Below are 25,317 nucleotides of genomic sequence, written 5' to 3' on the forward strand. Positions count from 1 at the left end.
TGTCACATGATCTTCAGAAATCAGAATAATACACAGCAGCTTTAATTTAAATGACTCTTTTTTTTTTTCAAGTCTGCTGTTTGCAATTGATCCAAAAAGCTATGCTAAGTGTATTTTGGTGCGTACATGAACCTCATATGGCTTTCTGACCTTCTGCGTTGGCGTCTGTGTGTGAGATCAATGAAATATCTCGTCTCCGTCCGAATGTTGGAGAGATTCCTGTGTTTGTTGAGTTTAAGGGTGTGTTTAGACAAAGCTTTCAGCTCATGTTTACTTACAGTGATGTGGAACAGATCTAAACCTGCTTTATAATGGATTTAATCATTTTTCTAAATTAATTATGGAGCCTTTATTAAAAATTCCCCAGTCAGTGAAGTAAAATGAGTTTCATGCCCACGCTTGCCATTGATGCCTCTTTTTTTTGGCATGTTGAAATGATGAATAGCAATAAAACATGCCAGGAAAGTCTGAACCCTCATGGAGAAAGATGAGAAGAGCTCATGACGGGTTGAATTTTGCAAGTCTGAACTGATCGTCCATTCCTCAGGATTGATGAAGATTTATGCTGTTGTTTTATCCTTCCTTCCTGTGACACTCGGCTCTCGTTTCCTGGAAATATGGGGATTTCTGAAAGAGATACTCTGACTGTCCTGCATCTTCAAGCCTATAGTTTTGACGTTTTGCTTAGCCTGACTGTTTTAAGATGTGTATTATTTCACAAATCTGAGTCTCTTTTATAAAAGTAGGGTTGGGGGGTTCGCAAAAAATTCAGTGCATTAATGTTTGCCTACATACAATACAGTAGCTATACATTTCTGTCACAATGTCTTCAAGTTAAACCAGACTTTTATTCTGGAAATTTGAGTTTCTGTGTAAATCTGAATTAAACTATTATTATTATTGTGTGTTTAAATAAATTCTCTGCTTTCACCTCCGCAGCACCTCACTTTAACTTCATCTTCATCATCATCATCATGTCTGGGAAGTCAGACGGCGCGTTGAAGAAGTGGGCGGCCGTGCGAGGTCGACTGGGCTCGTCTCAAGAATTGGACGGCCCGCAGGAGGCCAACCTGGAGAACTCAGACGCCGAGCTGTGCATCCGTCTGCTGCAGGTGCCCACCGTGGTCAACTACTCAGGGCTAAAGAAGAGGCTGGAGAAGAGCGACCAGACCTGGATGGTGCAGTTCCTGGAGCTCTCGGGCCTCGACCTGCTGCTGGAGGCCCTGGACCGTCTGTCGGGACGCGGCTGCTCTCGAATCGCAGACGCTCTGCTGCAGCTGACGTGTGTGAGCTGTGTGAGAGCTGTGATGAACTCATCCGCTGGGATTCACTTCATCGTGGATAATGAGGGATACGTGCGCAAGCTGTCGCAGGGTAGAGCAATCTTACTGTACTTACAGGTTTTTTTATCCAGTTCTATTAGGGTACTTCACAATTATTTCTGCATTCATATCTTTCCTGATTGTGATCAAGTAAAGGTCAGAATAAGGTCAGTAATATCTCCGGATGAACTCTTCCTGGACTGAAGCAGCTCAGCTTTACTTGATTCTCCATCAATCACGTTTGAGAGGGAACTGCATGGGAACAGACACATTCAAGGCCCAGAAAGTCAGTAAGGACACGGTTAAAATAGTCCATGTGACTTCAGTGGTTCAACCGTAATCTCATGAAGCTACGAGTATACTTTCTGTGCCCAAAAACAAACAAAAAGAACAACGTTTGAGATAAATTATGAGATAAAATGCAAATCATGACTAGAATTATGAGACAAAAATTCATAATTATGAAAAAACACACATTTGTGAATTTTTTTACAATATTTTGTCTAAAGTTTCAGTAAACCGTTCAATAAAAAAATTAATTTCATAAGATTTTTTTGACTTTTATATTCATAATTATGACTTTTTTTCTCATAGATCACTTGTCATAATTTTTACTTTCTATCTTTCTATCTTACTTTCTAATTTTGTCTTTTTATCTCATAATTGACATTTAATCTAATAGTTCACTTTTCATATTTTTCATTTTGCCTCATAATAATGACTTTCTATCTCAAATTGATGATTTTTGACTTATTGTGTCATAATTAAGATTTTTTATCTCAAAATTAACTTGTCATAATTTTGACTTTCTATCTTTGATTTTGACTTTTATCTTATAATTATGAATTTTATCTCATAATTGATTTGTCATAATTTTGACTATTACATTATTCATTTTTATCTCATAATTCTCTTCATAATTTTCACTTTGTCTCATAATTATGACGTTTTATATTATAACTATGATTTAGTATATCATAATGCCATAATATCTCATAATTATGATTTAGTCATAATATAGATTTTTCTTTTCTTTTATTTCAAAATTATGAGCAATAAAAGTCTGACGTGTCACTTTCGACACTCAACACCATGCAAACATAAATTTTCTTAAGGTTCAATAAACCATTTCAGAAAATCAGATTTTTTTCACTATAGTTTTATGTTTTAGGCTTTACAGGAAAAAAATCATTTCATCGCCCTCATGTTGTTCCAAACCGCATGGATTTTCTTTCATGCTTCTCTTTTGAGGATGCATGTGTTCACCTGACTGTGGAAATCATGCAATCGCTGATTCTATACGTCTGAAAGAAGGATTTGGCTGAACTGTTCCTTTAAAACTATCCAGCAGACAAGATAAATTCAGAAAAACACACATTCCTCCAAAGCATTGCTCACAGTATCTGCATTGCTCAATCTTCACACCTATCACATGCTCTGGCTGTTTTTTTTAGCCATCAGAAGTACAAAGTTCACATTACGTCTCCCAAAATGTAGCTGCTAACTCATCCTAAAAGTTGAGAGGGACAAAACGATGGAGGAGGAAGCTAACAGCGCTGTATTTCCTTTCCCTTTGCCTCCAGCTTTGGACACGTCTAACACCATGGTGAAGAAGCAGGTGTTTGAGCTGCTGGCGGCCCTTTGCATGTTCTCCTCCGAGGGACACAGACTCGCTTTAGACGCTCTGGACCATTACAAGGCAAGTGATGATATGATTCATGCGTCTCCGTCTGGATCAGTTAAGGGATTGATATCAGGTCAGAAAGCGAGTGTTAAGTGTCGAGTGATCTGAAGTGGTCAGCTGAGATAACATGCGTCTCCTACGACCATTGCATCTCTCAATATTTCATTGTTTACTGGATAAAAACACAAAAACATCACACTATTGGACTGCTCTTTCTCAGTATGCTTGTCTTTTTTTTTATACAAATATCTAAACAGTTTTAAATCAAGATACATTAACTGGAGAAGCAAAAATACAGAAATTAAGAAGTCTTGTTTTATGAAAAAATGATCAAAATAAAGAGTTTTTGCATAAAACAAGTACAAATATCTGCCAATTGCTTATTTGTTTATTTACTCTCTTATTTGTTTAAACTTTTCTTATTTACTTGCTTTTATTTCTTTCTTAATTTACAGATTTCTTTAGACATTTACTTGCTTTATTTTTTATTTATTTTTTGCTTTTATGTTTATTTACATATTTCTTCATGCATGTACTTGCGTTCTTGCTTTATTTATTTATTTATTTTGTTATTGTTAAGAAAAACAATCTTGTTTTCTCTTTGAATTACGTTTATGTTTCTGACCCCGGGGGCAGATCTTTTTCTTGTTTTAAGCTTAAACAATTAAACAAGACTTAATATCTTCAGTCTTTGTGCCGCTTAAGTAAATGTATCTTGATTTAAGATTGTTTGTATTTGCACTAAGATAAAAATCCTAAGAAAATCATATTTCCAATGCGTGTGGATTATCTGTTTATATGTTAATCGAGGAGTTTTAACCTCTGAACTTCAGAGGAAGTGGAGACATTTTGTGCATGCATCGGACAGTAATTACCTTTTTAAGCCACATGCTTAAAGTCTCAATACTAGGAAGTGATGGTTTTCTTCTGGAGCAATGATGTGAGCTTTAACATGGGGATTTGAAAGGAAGGTTTAAGGATAACCTTGTTAAAATGTAAAAAATATGGCTAATGTGAAGTTTGCATGACATGATGTGATGCGACACAGTACTGTGTTTGTCTAACAGTCTGTGAAGACGCAGCAGTATCGATTCAGTGTGATTATGAGCGAACTCCAGTCGACTGATAACGTGCCTTACATGGTGACTCTTCTGAGCGTCATAAACGCCTTGATCTTCAGCGCCGAAGACCTGCGCCAGAGAGACAAGATGCGCAAGGAGTTCATCGGTACGTTCAACTAAACCTAGATGCTACATACAGAATACTAGCGTAAAAGTTTAGTATGCCATTTAGAACACAGCCCCTATTCCTATTAAATATGTTAAATCCTGTTGTTTCTGACTGTATATTGCACATTTTGATCAATTTAATAAATCTTCTGGCAATGCAACCTATTGTGTACAATATACATATTGCATACTGCAAAAACAGTACGAGTAGTATGCAAGAATGCTATTTAGAACACAGCCCTTTATTCCAAATACAGTCCAAGTATTGTGAATGCTGGCTGATATTTATTAAAAATTGCATGTAGGTACACATCATGCAGTATGAAAAAAATAAACTATCAAATCATTCAAATTAAAACTGATTCAAAATATGAATAAAAACTAACATGTCTTAATGATACTAATCTAAAAAATAGTTGTGCACGATATTGCATACTTCAGATCTAGTATGAGTAGTATGTATAGCATGCAACTGCAAACAGAAGTGATCAAGTCTTAATTGCGTTCACCTGTTTGTCACACCAGCACATGCCTCCTGTTTTGTGCTTTAACGCAACGGATCTTTCCAACACAGAGTTTTTTTTCTGGGTATTCATGGACTTTACGCTGATTTGTGTCCTCCAGGATTACAGCTGCTTCACCTGCTGCCGAAGTTAAGGTGAGTTTTGTGAAGCAGAAGTGCACACTGAGCAAGTGGATAAATCTCAGTGTGCATCACAGTGCATGTGTGTTTTAGAGAAGAGGATGATGAAGACTTGATCATCCAGTGTGAGGCGTTTGAAGAGGCCATGGCTGAAGATGAGGACGAGCTACTGAGGCTCTATGGAGGAATCGATATGAGCAACCATCAGGAAGTCTTCACGTCTCTGTTTAACAAGGCAAGCGGTGCTCCTCTTACAGATCTGCGCTGGTTTCTTTGGCTCATATGGTGTCTGGTAGCTTGAGCTGCGTCGTGTGTTTGCAGGTGAGCAGCTTCCCGTCGTCTCTGCAGCTGTTGTCCGTCTTGCAGGCGCTGCTGATGCTGGGTCCCGAGCGAGCCGATATCTGGCAGGCGCTGGAGGCGCTCGCTAACAGAGCCGTACTGATCGCTCAGAGCTGTGAGTTTCTCTCTCGTCAGTTGCCATGTGCCTTATTCTCATGGAAATGTCTCTGTTTGGAAACTACTGAATGCATGTCATCTGGATTGAGTGGTCTCTTCTGCTCACCAAGCCTGCATTCATTTTGATCAGAAATACAGCAGAATCACTAATATTCTGAAATATTTTTACTATTTAAAATAACTGCTTTCTACGTGAATATCTATTAAACTTTCATTTATTTCCGTGATGCTCCGCTGTATTTTCAGCATCATTACTCCAGTCTTCAGTGTCACATGATCTTCAGAAATCATGAAAATATGATTTTGCTCTTTCACTCATTAATTCACCTGCTTATTTATTTTCTTGATTATTAACTTGTATATTTACTTTAATTATGCATTTAATTGCTTGTTTATTATTATTTTTTTTTTACTTTACGTATTTGCTCATTTACTTGTATTAATTTTCTTTAATATTTTTCATTTATATACTTGTACATTTACCTGCTTGTTTATTCACTTGCTTCTTAATTGGTTATTTAACTATTTACTTGGTAGGTAAATGCATATACATAATATATATTTATTCGCTCATTTGTTTACTTGCAGTGTACGTCTAATTGCTCATTTACTTTTACACTTGTTTGCTTACTAAAATAAATTTACTTGAATGCATATTAACATGCATCTGCTTTACTTAAGCAAATAAATAAACAAGCAAATATTTACTTTTAATTGATCTACTTGTTTACTTGTATTTAGTCGCTTATGTACTTGTATATTATTTGATTATTTACTTGTATGTCTTTATTGTGCCTATGTATGTTTTTTCTTTTTCCTGTAATGCATTGATGAAATGTTTTTCTCCCTCTCTTTGGGCGTTCAGCTGAGATGGACTCATCTGAGAAGATCATGCAGCGTCTCGTCTTCTCGAAGGAATCGTCCAAAGGCTCCTTTGAGGTCAACGGTTATGAATCCAGAAGAAAGAATCAAGCCGTTCAGACGGAGACCAAAGACGAGAAACTGGAGTGTTCCTGCAGATCATCCAAAACCCAGGAACCTCCACTCAACTCCACAAAGACCGGACCTCCTCCTCCACCTCCACCTCCACTTCCTTTCTCAGCAGTGCCTCTCAAAACAGGAGCTGGACCTCCTCCTGCACCTCCACCACCTCCTCCTTTACCAGGAGCACCAATGCCTCCTCCTCCGCCTCCTCTTCCAGGAATGTGTTCTGCACCTCCTCCTCCTCCTCCACCTTTACCTGGCATGGGTGCACCTCCCCCTCCTCCTCCACCTTTACCTGGCATGGGTGCACCTCCTCCTCCTCCTCCACCTTTACCTGGCATGGGTGCACCTCCTCCTCCTCCAGGAGCAGGTGATGTGATCGTGGCCCAGACGTTTCATCCGGTTGGTCAGTGTTACTCCGCGCCGGCGAGGAGCGGTCCGTATCCCACACTCAGGATGAAGAAACTCAACTGGCAGAAGCTGAACTCCAGAGCCGTCACCGGTGAGATCCGTGAGGAACGCTAGCGACTCCACGCTTCGATTCCCAGAGAACGCATGAGCTGAGAACATGCAGAGCTCTCTCTGTGCCAAATGCAGAAGAATGTAAATATGAAGTGTAATAGTCAGGCTTAATATCGTTAACCAAAGCTAAAATCATTATTTAAAATAAAATAACATTAATAGAAATTAAAAAAAAATTCAAATGCATTATTTAGACATTAAAAAAATTAAAACATTATTATATAAAAATAAAATCTGATTCAAAATATTAACAAAAATAAAATACAAAAATGCTGAAATTTTATTTCAGACAGTTGCAAGTATACAGACATTTGAAAAATTAAAAAACATGACAATTTATAAAACTTTAAAGTTAAAATGAAAACAGAATATCAAAATAAAATCTGATTAAAAATATTAACAAAAAAATGCAAAAAGTAAACTTTAAAAAGTAAAGTAAACTCCTCTTTTAGGAGCTTAGATGGTATAGGGTCTAACATACATGTTGTTGGTTTAGATGATTTAACAAGTTTATACAATTCTTCCTCTCCTATGGTAGAGAATGAGTGGAACTGTTCATCAGGGGGTCTATAGTGCACTGTCTGATGCGATACTGTAGCTGACGGCTGAATGGTTACAATTTTATCTCTAATAGTATCGATTTTAGAAGTAAAGTAGTTCATAAAGTCATTACTGCTGTGATGTTGGGAAATGTCAACACTTGTTGAGGCTTTATTATTCATTAATTTAGCCACTGTATTGAATAAATACCTGGGGTTATGTTTGTTTTCTTCTAAAAGAGGGGTTTTTAATGCTTTTCTGTAGGATAGGTTACTTTCCCGCCAAGCAATACGAAATACCTCTAGTTTTGTTTTCCTCCAGCTGCGCTCCAATTTTTCGGGCTGCTCTCTTTAGGGTGCGAGTATGCTCATTATACCATGGTGTCAAACTGTTTTCCTTAACCTTCCTTAAGCGTAAAGGAGCAACTGTTTTTAAAATGCTAGAAAAGAGAGAGTCCATAGTTTCTGTTACATCATCAAGTTGTTCTGAGGTTTTGGATATGCTAAGGAATTTGGATACATCAGGAAGATAACTTAAAAAGCAGTCTTTTGTGTTAGAAGTGATGGTTCTTCCATACTTGTAACAGGAAGTCTAACCCCAATAGAGTTCAGAATGTCTATAAATGCTGATCCCAATGAATCTTTTTCATTATCAACATGGATATTAAAATATGTATTATTTAGAGAAGACTGGCAAGAAAAATTATCAACAGTTTTTTTTTTTTGTAACAAACGTTTTTTTAAATAAACCTCAAGTATGATAAGTTGAGAAAGTAACGTAAAATTGCCAGAAATATGTTTCTGTCTGTCCAAAAGTATGATTATTTTAGAATATTTATTTCAGGTCATGGAACAGAACTATGATTCTCAGTGTTTGTTTTATCAGACTGGAAGTTATACTTTCTATCAGCGCATGCATTTTTGTGTGAAAATACAGTATGTGTATGTGGGTTTTTTCATAGATGGTCCTTCAATGTGGGCATCAGTCTCAACCGATTCACCGGTGGAGCCCAATTACAGCAGCATCGAGCAGCTCTTCTGTCTGCCAGTGACTGAAGTTAAAGACAAGAGCCCAGCCGCTTCACTCAAGAAAGAGCCCAAGGAGGTATGAGATATACATATAAAATAACAGATTAAATTTCAACATTGAACTTAAGAGCATTATTCCTGGAACTCAGAATCATGGCGCTCGCAACGGCAAGGTCATGGGTTTGACTCCCTGGAATCCATGAACTGATTTTCAAAGAGAAGAAAAAAGCATCGTGCAGGACTGAATTTTATAATTAGAAACTGATTAGATTGTGAACAATAAGGAATGATGACTGATGATGAGAGTTGGATCAAGTTATTCATTATTTTAAATTAAAATTATAAAAACAAATGAATGCTTTTATAGCAAGGTTTGATTAAAAGTTGATTAAGAGCTAATAATGTAAAACAATTAAATTAAAGGACAAATAATTAAAGATTTTTTAAAAACTTGAATAAAGCAAGAATATTTGGAAGACTTACTGAAATGTTTTAGTTGTTTCAGAGTTGCTTGAAAGGTAATAATTAAATGTCAAATGAAAATATTTTTTAAATGCAAAAGTGTAAGTAAAATACAGTTATACAGAAATAATTAATACACAAGTTGATTAAAAGCTAATAATTGAATGCAAATTTAAAATGAAATTTTTTTTTTTTTAAATCTAAAAACACTTACTAAAACATTTAAGAGATGATTAAAAGCTTCTAATTAAAATGTAAAATTCGAACTTTTTTTAGCTTAAATATTTAGTTTAAAATGTTCATTAAAAGCTTCCAATTTAATGTAATTCAAAAAAAAATATTCAAATAAAAGACAAACTTACCGAAATATTTAAACATGTCCATTAAAAGCTTCTAATTAAAAGATGTAAAATTCTATTTTTTATTTGAATTAGTTATTTTAAAATACTTTAAATATTTTAGTAATAAATAATGTTTACCTGCATGTTATGTGGCCACTAACCAACACCAGAGACCATGAATGTGTTGGTAAATTATTGAACTATTAACTTTAAAAGTAAATACTTCATTTATTCTTAGATCATTCACAATAACAGCTGGTACATGTACTAAGAAAATGGGGTAAATTTAAGTTTCGATAAACATGATTTTTCTCCTATTTCTCAGATTTCCTTCATTGACCCCAAGAAGAATCTGAACCTGAATATCTTTTTGAAGCAGTTCAAGTGGTAAGATTGCTTAACGTTTTGATTGCTTAATGTGCGTTTATGTGATATCTGTAAGAGTTCTGCAAGAAATGAAAACCCAGATGGAAAAAGATGGGGGTTTTCCGTGAAACAGTTCAAACAGTGGGCTAGGGCAGACAACGGGCAGGAGGGAAGACCACCAAGACAGTCCAGAGGAAAGACTAGTCAAACTTATTAAAGATTATTAATTATTGACGTTTGACAATTTTTAAATTTTATTTGCTGATGTGTTTAATGTACAAACTATTTCGTGATCTTGCACCACCACCTCTTAAGCAATGTGTGAATTTCTGTAAGGACATTATCAGGCAGACTAGGTCATCAGTTAGAGGTGACTATTCAACTAAATTTAAGAAAACAGATTTTGGACAATCAGCTTTTTGTTAGAGCAGCAGAAAAATGAAATTGAATGCCTGTTTATATTAAAAACCGGTTATATTACTTTTAAAACCACTCTTAAAGTATGGCTTAAGGAAAATCAGATACGTGATCACTGACTTGGATTTGTAATCTAATGTAGTTTGATGCGATTTTGTATGTGTTACATGTATTGTTTGCACTTAATATTGTAATTTTTTAACGATATCCTGCCCAGGAACTGCAGATGCTAATTAGCTTTATAGCTAACTCTGGCACAACACTGTTGTTGTGCGTTGTCTCTGTACAGATTAGCTAAACTAGGTAGGAACACAGGAAGCCAGTAGCTTGATGTTGATCTCAGATGTTGCACTAGTCTCGCTGCCAGGTGTTGGCTCTCAGAACCAAAGTCTAGATACTTGAGCGTACGAGAGCTGCTGCAAGGCTGTAGGGGTCACTAGCCATGGGAAACTGGAGACTGGACAGGACCAAACACGATAACAAACAAGATGAGACTTGAGACGATAGAACAAGACAGACAAAATGCGAAAACAAAAACCGATTAGAGCATTGGCCAAAGAGCAAGTCTCAAGATGAGACTAAATCAGAAATGTCGAAAAGAAACTGGAACTGCAAAAACAAAAAGAAGATAAAATACTAAATGGAAGGAGAATCTAAACAAGACTAGAATGCACAAAATCAAAAACTAAAGCAAGACCGGTCTAGAGAAAACAAAATGGAAACGAGGATACAATATTACTGGATAAAAGAGAAAATTCACTTGAGCAAGATCAAAGGACAACTTCCGAACAAAGAACAGGAAAACACCACAAAACAGACCAGCCCAGACACAAGGGAAAAGAACAAAATATAAAGATGCAAAGCACATTAGGATCAGGTGGCAAACACAAACAGAGATAAAGCCATGAGCTCAGACACAAAACGAACAAAGAAACATTGAACAGAGAAAAGACAGACAAGACCGTCAAGGTAATATCGTGAAAAGATATTTGATTATTTGTTTGCTTTATTCACAAACAGCTCAAATGAAGAGTTCGTGTCAATGGTGCAGAAAGGAGATTGTTCCAAATTTGACGTTGAGTCCCTGAAACAGCTTCTGAAACTCCTTCCGGAAAAACATGAGGTACTTCTCAATAAAATATGAGCATTTACAAGTATCTCCTATTCATAGACCTTGGTGCAAATGAAAATGAGGCTCAGAATTAGGGCTGTCACTTTTAGTTCGAAAATCGATTGCACAATCGATCGGACCAACCAAAAAAAGTTTCGAAAATGAAAATAGGGAATCGATTTTAACCAAATACACTGTTAATTTTAAAATAATTCAACAATTAAAAAATATAGATGTAACAAAACTCACAAACGAGCAGAAAAAGAAAATAAAGAATTCCGAAAGTGCAGTATGCCTTGCGAAAGCTAGACAGAAAATACCAGCAATGTTACGCCCAAGTGACATCGAAAGCTTCCTCTTATGCTGCGTTCACCCCAAACACGAATAGAGTGTCTGGCGCGAATGATTTCAATGTTAAGTCAATGTAAAGTCGCGTTTACTCGAGTCTGGAGGTCTCGCGGTGCGGTAGACGAGAATTCGCCTCATTCGCGCATCTAGTTACAGGAGATTCTGAGCTATGAAAAGGACCATTGCAAGCTGACAGCGACCGGCTTTTGTGGTGGAAAATTGGCAGTAATACCCCCACCTTGCGCAGCTGTACCTGAGTGTCCCTGGGACATCAGTGCGGTCTTCTCAACAGCTGGACATATAGTGAATAAAAAACGCTCTGCTCTGGACCCCGAAAATGTTGTTCGAATTGTTTAACGTTACCTGTCCAATAGTTTGTAATTTGTTTGGTTGTTATTCTGCACGAAACTTCATGCCAATTAAAAAAGAAATATTGCTGACTTGTGTGTTTCCAGCGCTCTCTTTACGTTCATCCGTTATTTGACGTTGAAAAAGGAAACGTCTTTTTTTTTTGACTTGGAAAATCAATTCAATGAACACTTATGTCTTAAAAATCGAAAATGATTTTTTTCACAAAAGTGACAGCCCTACTCCGAATCAATGTTTTCTGTCTTTTTGACATCCATGAGAGTAAATCTGCAGTCTATCCTTGTGATGACCCTGAGTCTCCTGGTCCTATTGGAGCAGAGCGTGGATGATTTTGATTGTTTGTCACCCTGTTAATTGTTCATTATTTTGAATATTTAAGAGTGTAATGTGTTATTTGGGGTAGGCACTCACTTTGGGATACTTCTCTCAGGATTGGCTCTTTTCTAGTTGTTTCTTTTGGCATTTTCTCTTATTGTGTAGTAAATCTTAATGTGATAAAACACTTTGCTTTGATTAGACTTTGTTGTCTATCCCGCTTTAATGTTGCAACCTTAATTCGTAACATAAAATTTCATATCCCGGACGAGCCCCCAATTTTAGCCAATCAAATCAACTAATCAAAATCTTCCACGCTCTGCTCCAGTAGGATCAGGAGACTCAGGGTCGTCAATTTTGCTTTTGGTCAGTTGAGTGTTTTGCATTTAACTTCTCCAGATTGACAACTTAAAGTCCTTTCAAGGAGATTCAGACAAACTGGCCAGCGTGGATCACTTTTACCTCTTACTGTTGGCTGTACCCTGGTAAAGTGACATTAAATCCAATATTCAAGCATTGTTCTTCTAATACTGTAGGTGCATGAGGCATTTAATAGTTTGTGTTTTGTCTGTCATCAGTTACCAGCTGAGGATTGAATGCATGTTGCTGTGTGAGGAAGCACTGTCTGTGCTCGATATCCTGAAGCCCAAGGTGGAGCTGGTGGAGACGGCCTGTGAGAGTGAGTACAAACTGACTGCTACGGTTTAAAACCATTCTGCTCTTAAAAAATTCCAGCAGTACAAAGTGTAACGGCCAGTTTAAATAAACACCTGAGATTTGAAACATCCAGTGAGATTCTCGTGCATAATGTTTACATGTGAGATTTTGCTTCAGAACAACTTTTATAATTCCCACATTATAAAACAAGGTTAAAATTAATTTGATACATTTTATTCAATGTTTTATTTTTGTTTAATTGTTTTTGTATTTATAGATAGTTGTGTTTTTGACATTTATTGTTTTAGTTCATTTTGATTGTTTTGTTTTACTTTTGTTTATTTATAGTTTGTTTATAAAACAATTTTTAAATAAATTTGTTTGTTTTTTGTTTCATTTATCCATGTTTTTATTTAGTTCATTAGTCTGTGTTTTTGTGTTTTATTTTGTTCTGTTTTATTTTATATATTTTAGTTTATTTTATTATGTATTAATTTCAGTTTTTCACACATTGTTTAATGCACAGTTTTTCTTTGTACTTTTTTTTCAGAATTAATGAATAAATGCACAAAAAAAACACGTTTTAATAACTCGATGTGTGTCACCTGCAGATATCAGGAAAAGCTCACTACTGCCGTGTTTCTGCAAATTAATCCTCGATGTTGGAAACTTCCTCAACTATGTAAGAAAATCTCAATTTTGTAAAGACGCTATAACATATCCTTACCAATATCCAGCAACTAATATTGCTCTGTTTTTCCTGTTACTTTGAATTTATTCATATTAATGCTGATTTAGATTTGTGTGGCTATGCATTAGTGATACCCTGCATCTGATTAAGTTTGTTGGTCACCAAATCACCCTAGATACTTGCTCTGTTTTCTGTGTTTGCGGTGTCTTAGTTCCTCATTTTGTGAACTTTTCCTTTTTGCCAGGGAAGCCACACAGGAAACGCTGAAGGATTCAAGATCAGTTCCCTGCTGAAACTCACTGAAACCAAAGCAAACAAGAGCCGCATCACGCTCTTACATCACATCCTGGAGGTATTGAGCCATTCTACAGCATTACAATAAATGTCAGAATTTTCAGTAATTTAATAAATATTTATATTATAAGGACTTTTTTTTCACTTATTAGAATTAGAAGTGTCACTTTGTATATTATCGTTAACTAAAATCTATGTAATAAAGTATTATTAATCAAAATAAAATAAACGTTAGCTCAATAAAATATTTTAAAACTTATTTCACCTAGTTGCCTAGTAAAAATTTCTTGTTTTTAATTAGTTTCAGCTGAAGTAGTCTCGTGTAGCCAGACCAATTCATGACCGCTTTCATTGGCCAAGGCCCGCCCATGAGGCCGTTTGACTGACATGTCAAACAACCAATCACAGTTCATTCATTCATCGTCATGTTTCGAGGTGTGGAAAACTCTGACGTATTTTAAAGATTATATGCCGCAAACTTTAAATATTTCACATACTTTTGAGCTCGTCGTCACAGTTGTAAACATGGCATCTTTCATCTTTCGTGACGTGGTTTGGTGCCGCGGTATCTTTGTTTCCAGGCGGAACGTTAAAGAACGCGACACACTCGTCTCGCGTAAATCCTGTAGAATTCAACCAATCCTATGACGACTTCGACACTCCTGAAGCGTTTCCAATTTTGTGTCCCATTTGCATCAGATGTTTAGCCAAGGGCGTGACATCTGAGACTAAGCTGAAGTACTAAAATAAGTAAAACTGAATTGTTTCATTTAGTTAAGTTCAAATTTTAAAGAAAACTAAAACCATAAAAACTTTTTTATTATTTGAAGTAAAATAAACAATGGAACATTTCTCGTTTTTGTTTAGTTAGTTGAACTAAAATAACAAACTATATTAGTTGGTGTTGGTTTTATATTTGTAAATTCAGTGTAAATTCGTTTTGTCACCTTTACTTTATTTTACCATATTGTTCCAGCCCTGTATGAAATAAAGATATGAAACAGAACCTCAGAATAATAAAATAATATATATATATATATATAGATGGATAGATAGATAGATGGATAGATATATGGATAGATATTAAAATATTTTACTATTAATAGTACATTTTCATTTTAAGTAATTTTCAAAGTCATTTAATGAAAATGTTTTTATTTAATATTAAAATTGTAAATATTATAGTTATATAAAAATATTTTTATAGGCAAGTCACTTATTCAATGTTTTTAAAAAAAAAATTTATATCCGTTAATATCAAGTTGCTCTTAATATTAATAATGTAATTTTTATTAATGTAAAATAGTAGTTATATAAATAATATTAAACCTTTTTATATTAAAATATTTTAATAGGCAATAGTCATTTTTATTAAAAGTTTAGTTTAAAATATTATTTATCTCAATTAGTTAATATGAAGTTGTTTTTAATATCAAAAATGTAATTGTATTTAATATTAAAATATTGTAATTGGCAATAGTCATTTTAATTAAAAAAATATTTTTTATTTTTTTTTTTTTTTTTGGGGATTTTTCTGTTATGTTCCAAAAAAACAAACAAACCCATAAATGTAGTTCCTATGACTCGAGCGCCTTTATTCCATGTTCTTTGATCGTGTTTTTGTTTGTCGTCTTTTTAATGTGAGGTCAGAGTGACATGAGAGCGGGTAAATGCTCTTTATTTTGGGGTGAATTATTCCAGTTAAACTCTGCTTACTCTGTGATTAGTGGTGAATGTCTGTGGATCTCTCTGGTTTCCAGGAAGCTGAATTAAATCATCCAGAGCTGCTGAAGCTTCCAGACGACATCGAGGCCTGTGAGAAAGCAGCCGGGTAAAACAAAAAATAAAAGAAACCCACATTTTTTTTTCCAGGATTCTTTGAATAGAAAGATCCAAAGATCAGCATTTTGCAACTTTTGTAGCATTATACTCTCTACCGTTCAAAAGCTTGGAGTCAGTGGGGGGCTGGGATCATAGAAATCAATACTTTTATTTAGCAAGGATGCGTTAAATGAATAAGTGATGATAAAGACATTCACGTAGAAAGACGTTATTAAGAATAATAAAAATATTTCAGAATATTCCAAAAAGTACCTTCAGTATCTGAGAATTAATACATGATACGATACGATACGATACTGTCACGATGTTTTGCTCACTTATATCATCTTCTTCTTTCAGCGTAAACCTGGACTCGATTCAAGCCGAAGCCAGTCATCTTCTGAAGAGACTGAGAGACGCGGAGAAGAAGGTCTCTTCGTCGCTCGATGACGTCAAACAGCAGTTCTCAGGGCTCATCGAGGTACAATCGCGCGTTTAATCTAAAGAGCGTTTCTCTTTCCAGCTGTGGTGGTGTTCTTGAATGTCCTTGTGGTGTTTGTGCAGAAGAACCTGACGACGTGTGCAGCTCTAGACGAGCGTTTCACTAACCTGGACAACAGAAAAGGAGATCTGGCTCAGTATCTGTGTGAAGACGTGGCTCAGCTCTCGCTCGACGAGCTCTTCAACAACATCAAAACCTTCCGCCAGCTCTTCCTCAAAGCCCTGAAGGTGCGTGAGGCGTCACTATACGCAGAATAAACTCCTTACAGTGGGTTCATGAAGGTTTAGGCTCAGATGATGTGCTTTTAAACCCTCCACCCGAAGTGAGACGCATTAATAGTATAAAATAGCATAATATTAACCACTTTTTATTCATTTTAAAATCATTTAATATTAAGTTAAGAATTTAAAAATATTTTCATATTAATAGTTTAGTTGCTTTTAATATCAAAAATGAATTTTTAATGACTCTTTTAATATTGAAGCGTTTAAATGCTTTTAAATTAAGTCTTAAAAAAAATTAAATATTAAAATGACTTATAATTAATACTAAAGTTGTTTTTAATAACACATTTGAAATTAGTTCATTATTTTAATATATTTATATTGATTAATAGTTAGTCACTTTAACAAAAAATGCTAATGCTAAATGCTTTAATTTATATTAAAATAGTATTAATCATATTAAAATAAAAGTAGTATTAAATAAAAGTAATATTCAAATAACTATAGTTAATATTGAAGTCGTTTATACTGTTAATGTAATTAAGTCATTTTAATTAAACCAATATTAAAATAAGATTATATAATTAATATTAAAATAATTATACTTATTATTAAAGTTTTTTTTTTGTTAATATTTAAATGTTAATTGTTTTTAAAATAATTTTAACTATTTAAAGTTTAATTTTAACTAAAAATATTTTTAAAAAATATTTTACAATTTTATCCTAATTAAAAGTTGATATTAAAGTCATTTTTAAACACTTCAGCATCTTTATTATTTCTTCAGGAAATATGAAAATCAGATTATTATTCCATGCATTTTTATCGGCAACTGAAAATATAAGAAACGTGACATTATATTAAAATTGAAGTACTAAAACTGAAATAAAAAATTAAATGGGCATAATAAAATATAAATAGAATTGTAATAAAAAATGGTTTAGAAATAGAAAATTCCAAAATTAAATAAAAACGATAAGGGCATGTTATTAATAATAAAACGACACTGATGAGTGGTGTTCATGGCATTTCTGTAGGAAAACAAGATCCGTAAAGAACAAGCGGCTAAAGCGGAGAAAAGAAAGCAGCAGCTGGAGGAAGAAGAGTCCAAGAGACAGAAGGGAGAAGATGGAAAGATAAGTGAGTCCGAACAAACTATTCCTGTCCAGAACTTGGGTTTGTATTCAGTTACTGAAGAATACAGATGTTCATGAAGCAGAAGCAGATGTTATATTAGAAACCTGTTCTCAGTCAGAAAAACGGCTGCATCGGTGATCCATTTAAAAACTAATGTTTTTCATTCAAATTAAAATATTTTAATATGATTTAATAGTTCATATTTAAGTCATTTTAAAACTTTTAAAACTGTTGTAATGACAAAATATTAAATATAGTTAATATTAGTTTTTTTAATTCAACTAATTTTAATATTACAATTATTTTCACAATCATTAAGTTCAATATTAAATAGTTTTTTAATTCGTTAAAATAGTAGTTATGTTTAATTTATCCAAAAACTAATGTTTTGATTTAATATTATAGATTTTTATATTTAATATGATGTCATATTTAATTAAAAACTAATGTTTTTAATATAAAGTTGTTAAAGCTAGTATTAAGTTGTTTTTAATATTAAAGCCTTTAACTAATAGTAAGATATTTTAATGTTATAATGTTAAGTTTTTAAATAAAAAGGAATGGTGATTTTAAAGTAATTTTTAATATTAAACAATTTAAAGTTTTTAATGAATTAAAGACCAATGTTTTAATTAATATTACAATATTTTAATAAGTAACAGTTAAGTTGTTTTTAGTTCATTAGAATTGTAATATTGATTAGTCATTTTAAAAAAATGTTTTCAAGTTAATATTAAGTCATTATAGTTTTTAGTTTAAAGTTTTTAATTAAAGTCTTATGTATTCATTTTACTTAAAATAATAGATTTTATTTAATATTACAATAATAACTTAATATTAGTCATTTTAATTAAACTAATATTATATAAAGTTGTATTTAATATTATGATTTAATTGATAAAATATAAAACTTAAGATTACAATATTTTAACTGTTAAGTTTATAAATGTTTTATTAACTAAAAACAATTTTATTTGTTAAAAATGTGTTTTAGTTAATTTAAATACTTTAAATTTAACTTAACAATTTTAAGTTTTTTTAACTGTTAATATTAAGTTCATAGAAATGTTTTAACTAAAACTAAATTTTATTTATATAAAAAATGTGTTTTAATAAAACATTTCTATAAACTTAACTATTTAGTTTTTTGTAACTGTTAATATTAATTGTTCAATTTAAAGTATATAAATTTATTTAATAACTATTATTTTTGACTAATATTAAATATATAAATTTCATGTAATATTAAAAACGATTTAATATTAAAGTCATTTGAAAGTAATGTTGAACTAATATTACGTTTATATAAAGTTGTTTTTAATATTATACAATTATTTTAAAGAAATGTTTTAATTTTAAGTAATTGTTAAAAATAAAACTTTTTAATTAAGATTACAATATTTTAACAAAACAATTTAGATTATAGTGATGTTTTATTAACTAAAAACTCATTTAATATTACGATATATTAAGTTTAATTTATATTAAACTATCATTTTAACTATTCATTTAATAAATTTAAATGAAGAAAAAAATAATTTCATTTAATATTAAAAACTATTTTGTATTAAAATTTTAATATTTTAGAATTTATTTAATTGTTAATGAGATGTTCTATATTGACTTCCAGTATTAGCAAGCACCGAATGCGGCTGGGTTTTGATATAAATCTGTTTTCAGTTCGTCGAGGCGTAGCTCCGCAGGACGACGGCTGCATCATCGATCATCTCCTGGCCGACATTCGCAAGGGTTTCCATCTGAGAAAGACTCGTCCCAGGTGCGAAAGGGAAACCCCTCCTAGTGAAATGCATAGAGATATGGGAGCGTCCGGTAAGAATATCAGCCCGTCCGGCTCTAGAGCGGCTCCAATGCAAAAGTCTCTGGCTCATGCGCTGCTCTCTGTATAAAGAGCTTTTATTAAGATTGGCGAGTTTCTAACTCCTTTAAAGCCGAAGCAGTGTTTGTGTCCAGTCTCTTTTAGAGGCGGTGTAGAGTTTTGGGATTGGAGCCTGATTCCTCACATGTTGCTCGACCAATCAGCTTCGCAGCTTCTGATTGGTTCTTCACACTGGTCTGAGCTGTCAATCACGTGCCAGTGATATAATACACTTTGCTGTATGTCAGTGTGAACTGTTAGTACAAGCTGTAAACTGCAAATGGGTAGTTGACATTATTTTGTATTTTTTGATTTCTCCTGTAAATGTTGACTATTTCTTTTTGGTAATTCGATGATTTATTCAGCTTTATGTAGGGCTGCACAATTAATCGCAGTAGGGCGACGCGCTTTAAAACCCTGCCGTTTTCAGTCAAAATAAGTTTGTCGTTTGAAAATGAAGCCAAAAATATTTGTCATTTTTATAGATAAATTACAATAAACCGTACCATTTTCAGATACTGAATTTGGGATTTTTTTTTCTTAGTTGTCAATTATAATCATCAAAATGAAAAGAAATAAACATTTGAAATATCAGTCTGTGTGTAATAAATGAATGTTATATACAAGTTTCACTTTTTTAATGGAATTAGCGAAATAAATCAACTTTGATGATATTCTAATTATATGACCAGCACCTGTAATTTTATTTAATTAATTTATAAATACTTTTTAATGGTTTAGTTTATATTTTTCATCTTTGTTTAATAATAATTTGACATAACAATAATACTAAAAATTGTTGTTATAAAGAAAAAATGACAAATGTTTTTGAGATTTTTTTTTTTTAATAATAATATTGTTCAATAATGAGACTTATTTTTATTATTATTATTATTATTATAACAAATATATAATAATAATAATTGTCATTATTAAACAATATTATTAAAAAATATATATATATATATATATATATTATAATTTTGTATGGCAGTATAAAACAAATATAATTTTTATGTATTATATTCATTATTATTATTAATAATTTATAATTTGATAATTTTATGATATATAACATAATGTATATTATTATTTTTTTATCAGAAACAAAAGCATTTTTTTCCCCTTAAGTTGTGCAGCTCAACCTACTTGCCTTCGTTGAATGATTTTAAATACTGCTCAATTTATAGTAACTACATGCACAATAAAGAAAGAAAAATTAGGAAAATATTGGGATAAAATTAGAGCATGTCACACGCAGGACATTGATGTCAACTACCCAAGCAACACAAGCAGAATTTATCATTGTCTGACACTGAACTGGTTTAAACTTAAATACTTGATCAATCCTCAAAAGAGCGCTGGCTTTGCTTCATGCTTGATCTCCATCTGACACACGCTTCTGCTCCTCAACAAACCGATCTCTTCTCGTCCTGAAGCAGCAAGTGCAAGGTCTGTCGGAGAAGAAGCTGGATCGTCTGCGGTCCACACATCTCCAGCGGCCGCGGTTTCTACTCCAGGAGACTGCGGCACCAGTCCCTGTGCTGAAGACACCTCAGCGGGTAACGGGGAACCAGAGAGCCTTCCTTCAGACCAGAACGGGCTTCAGTCCCATGAAATCCACCCTCCAGCCATCAGTCCAGCACAAAACCATCAGGAACCAGCCGACACGTCACCCAGCTGCCTTACTACAACCAACACCGACCAGAATCACAACGGGAATAACATCAGGCCTGCAGACGGTCACCTGAAGAACACAGACGAGACGCTTCGGGCGAGCAACACGCACACAGACGACGACGCCAACGAGTCGACAGGAAGACCGCAGGCGTGTGATGTCGACGGAGTGATGTCACAAGCCCCGCCCACTCCCTCTGACAGCCCCGCCCCCCTGAAACCTGAGAGCAAAAAACATTTCTTACAAAGAAACAAAAAAGGCAGTAATGAAGGTAATCTATTTATATATCTAATAAAAGTCAAGTTTTTCAGCACCGCGTGTGTGTTCTTAAAAATTTTCGGTTTGCAAACCACAGGAAATGTCTTATTTATAAAGCTAACACTTATTATTAAAATATTACTTATTAATATTTTAATGTGTACTATCGAATTTGTTAAAGTCAAGATGCTGGGATATTTCTGGAGAAACGCGTTATAAGACATGTCCGAGGCACATTTCATCCCAAAATTAATTTCTAATCACTAAAATCACAAATCTAAATCACATTTATATAATTTTCTGTCACAGTTATTGGCATTTATTTCTTCAGTCAGTCCGAGGCACTACAAGTACTACATTTAAATCAGTAAAAAAAAAATTTATATATATATATAACACTTGGGTGGGTTGGGAAAAAAGTTATAATAAAAATAATTATAATTTCTAATATGTAAGAATTAATAAATACATTTGGGTGTGTGTATAATATTATTATATAATAATAATAATAATAATTCAACATTACATTGAGAGGAATGTGGCTGGGGGTATAATAATAATAATAATAATAATAATTAATAAAATAAACACTTGGGTGGGTTGAAAAAACATACATACACACATATACATATACATATACATACACATATATATATATATATATATATATATATATATATATATATATATATATATATATAAACACACACACACACACATACAATTTTTTTTTATATAAAAATGAACTAAAATAAAACGCACACACACAAACACACATATATATATAATTTGTATAAATACATTTTGAATGGATAAAAAAAAAGTGAAATGTTGAAAAAAAAAATGTTTTTCTAATTTTAGATTTTTGGGTAGAATATGACCTGGACGTTTTCTTGACATCTCATCGAGTTATTACACATGAGTTTGTTGTCGTTTTCTTCCAGAAACATCTGTTTAGTAACACCGTTAACGTGTGTTGTGCTCTGTGTTGTGTTAAACACCTGACATTAGTGCAGTAGCTCTGTCTCTGAGCCGAGGTCATCACATGAATGTCTCTTTTTCTTTGACCCTCTGAAGTGGAGGGTAACAGAGGGAATGGACGCTCTAAAAAGGGATGTGTGTTGCAGTGAGGTAGGTTTAAATGGAGAACTAACCGGACTGAGCAAGCCGCCTAATCGATCTCTAACCAGTCCTCTCTACTCACATGTGTGTTGACCAGCTCTGTTTATTAACATCCGTCTCGGCCTGAACTCGTGGGGATCTGCTGTGGTTTGTTCTCGCCTTCGGTCTGTCAAATAAACCTCCTCTCTTTCGTCAAGAGAGACTGTTGAATCATTTCTTAACATGTGATTTTGTCTTGTATAAATCAGATTTATGTCTCGCTAATTGCATTTCTTTGTGTTAACAAAAAGATCTCTGCCTGATCTGTTTTAACCAGCATCTCAGTTATGAGAACCGTTGAGTTTGGCGTCTGTACGATTTTTTAATGTTTTAGAAATAAGTCTCTTCTGCTCACCGAGGCTGCATTAACGGATCAAAAATACTGTAAAAATAGTGAAATATTATTATAACTTAATATAACTGGTTTCTGTGTGACTAACTGATAAAGTGGAATTTATTTCTGTGATGCTCCGCTGTATTTTCAGCATCATTCCTCCAGTCTTCAGTGTCACATGATCTTCAGAAATCTGAATAATGATTCAAGAAACATTTCTGGTTATCGGTGTTGAAAACATTCATATTTTTGTTGAAAGTGATGCATTTTATTTTTCAGAACAGAAATTTCAAAAGAACAGCATTTATGCGAAATGGTAATCTTTTGTATCATTATAAATGTCTTTACTCACACTTTTGATCAGTCCAATGCATCGTTGAGGAGCTAAATTAAATCGTACTGACCCCAAACAGAAGTGTGTATTTGTGTAAACGGATAAATATACCAGTGTAAATCACATTGATGATTAACTGACGGAGCAGAAGTTTTGAGGATCCTGACGTGTGACCTTTGACCCGACATGTTTCAGGGTTGTTGTCATGATTAATCAGGGCTTTAATCTGTCTGTCAGTGAAGAATGAAAGACAAACAAAGCAAATAGTTCAGAAATGAGTCCAGATGTGCATCTGTCAGAATAAAGACTTCCAAGATTATCAAATAGTTTGTTTAATAGAGAACAGTTTATTCTGTTTCTAGGAGAGTTTAAGAGGTTGAACTGGCATTTGCTAAATATCAGTCATGATATTAAAAAAAGAAGTGTATATGGATTGTTTTTGAACTTTGAGAGTATAAACTGATTTATTTGTTTTGTTTTTAAGTTCTGGGTTTCTGAATTCTTCAATTGGACTTCAAGTCTTTCTAAAGATATGATTTCTTATGCTACTCCTTTATCATTTAAAGGAACAGTTCACCAAAAAATTTCATTAAATAAAAATGTATTCATCCTCAGATCATCCAAGATGTCAGTTTGAGTTTGTTTCTTCATCGGGTTTATAGAAATGTAACATTGCATCAGTGTCTCTGCAGTGAATGGGTGCCGTCAGAATGAGAGTCTGATAAAATCATCACAATAATCCACAGCACTCCAGTCCATCAGTGAACATCTGGAGAAGACAAAACCTGAAACAAATCCAGCATTAAGATGTTTTTAACTCAAACACATAGAGTCTATAATCCATAATAACACTTCCTCCAGGGAAAACGTGTTCTGGTCTGAATCAGGAGAGAAATCTGCACAGATCAAGCAGCGATTAAACAGCTCTAAACAAATGTGTGAGAGACAACAGCAGATGCACTTTTTCACTGGAGGAAGTGTTATTAAAGTTGCTGTGAATTATTGTGATGTTTTTATCAGCTGTTTGGACTCACATTCTGACGGCACCCATTCACTGCAGACTTAAATCGATGACAAATGTCGGTGCTCGAAGTTTAAACTCTTATTTTTTTACCCCCTCATGTTGCAGGAAGCTCAAGGAAAAGAAGAACAAAGGGGAGAAGGAAAAGTTGAGTCTGTTCCTGATGTGTTCCTGTTATTCATCTGGATCTCAGAGGACCGGAGGAGATCTGAACCTCTCTTTCATCTGCAGAGGAGCCACTGACGGTGTACTTTAAACAAATACACACTGTGTATTCAAGTTTGGCTTGAAGAAATGTGTTTTTAAATGCTAAATCTTTAGATTTGACCAAACTATTTTAAATATTTGTACACTTGGAAGATACATTTATGACACACCAAATCTCTGTTTACGTGAGAGAGGGTTAATAGAGGAGAGGAAAAATGGTCAATCATGAATTTTTGCTGTTTCTCAAAAAACCTTTAAACAGTCTGAAACCTTTAAGATGCATTGCTGTTAACTGTTTAACATTGCTCTGAATGTTAACTTAATATGTTATGAATATGCTTGGCATTAACCGGGAAAAGTATTACTTTGTTATGATACCGGTTCTAAAATATTAGTGTAATAAAAAATATTGGATTACATTTGCGCTTGCAGTGGTTAAGCGAGACTGTCATATTGATGTCATTATGTATTTTCATTGAGAAAATCTTTAAATAAAAATAAAAATGTGTTGTCAGCTCTAGTTCACATTCACTGGAATTTGAAATGCATTAGAATTTTAATTCGTGTTGTTTCGTCTTCAAGGGCACGCGCTCCCTCAGCTGTAAGCTCCGCCTCCAAATGCACGCCAGCCAATCCCAAGCTCGCAATTCTGAACACATAAAATGATTGACAGACTCATGGCGCTCTCCCGAATCTTCCGTTTCTGTTAGTCAAAAACGATGTTTAGATGTCTTTAAGATGTTTATGATTTAGAATGTATGTCAAACTGACTTCTTAAAGACGTCTGACAGATGTTTGTACACAGCAGATGCTTTCCAGATCTTTAATCTTGCAGATGTAGCCTACGTGTGCTATCTGGGTATTGATTGTATCAGCTGATTTTTTATCACATGCACACGCCAAACTGATCAATAGTGCATTGTAGTCTTTCTTTTACTGTCTATGATTGTAGTAGTGGTTTGGTAACTCAATAACAGCGCACTCT

The 25,317-nt window shown here is 33.7% G+C and overlaps 2 protein-coding genes across 6 annotated transcripts; both read left to right on the plus strand.

Annotated features, from left to right (window-relative positions):
• Positions 1 to 934: 934 nt before the first annotated feature.
• LOC132144930 (inverted formin-2-like) lies at positions 935 to 4,897 on the plus strand. Its single transcript, XM_059555522.1, has 4 exons — positions 935 to 1,374; positions 2,906 to 3,021; positions 4,074 to 4,233; positions 4,860 to 4,897. The coding sequence occupies exons 1-4, from the start codon at positions 975 to 977 to the stop codon at positions 4,895 to 4,897; spliced, it is 714 nt and encodes a 237-aa protein (XP_059411505.1). The 5' UTR covers positions 935 to 974.
• Positions 4,691 to 24,840, plus strand: LOC132144929 (inverted formin-2-like). 5 transcript variants are annotated; one of them, XM_059555516.1, is made up of 18 exons: positions 4,691 to 4,893; positions 4,972 to 5,332; positions 6,200 to 6,820; positions 8,342 to 8,484; positions 9,537 to 9,598; positions 11,015 to 11,117; positions 12,537 to 12,622; positions 12,716 to 12,816; positions 13,406 to 13,476; positions 13,730 to 13,837; positions 15,540 to 15,610; positions 15,961 to 16,081; positions 16,165 to 16,329; positions 17,364 to 17,466; positions 19,144 to 19,293; positions 20,779 to 21,288; positions 22,353 to 22,406; positions 24,234 to 24,840. In XM_059555516.1, the coding sequence occupies exons 2-17, from the start codon at positions 5,161 to 5,163 to the stop codon at positions 22,403 to 22,405; spliced, it is 2,640 nt and encodes an 879-aa protein (XP_059411499.1). In that variant the 5' UTR covers positions 4,691 to 4,893; positions 4,972 to 5,160; the 3' UTR covers position 22,406; positions 24,234 to 24,840. The 5 variants fall into 5 exon arrangements, with proteins under 5 accessions (XP_059411499.1, XP_059411500.1, XP_059411501.1 ...); XM_059555517.1 differs by having other exon boundaries at positions 20,782 to 21,288; XM_059555518.1 differs by lacking the exon at positions 22,353 to 22,406.
• Positions 24,841 to 25,317: the final 477 nt, after the last annotated feature.

Source organism: Carassius carassius, chromosome 8 (assembly GCF_963082965.1).
Source record: "Carassius carassius chromosome 8, fCarCar2.1, whole genome shotgun sequence".
NCBI classification, from domain to species: domain Eukaryota; kingdom Metazoa; phylum Chordata; class Actinopteri; order Cypriniformes; family Cyprinidae; genus Carassius; species Carassius carassius.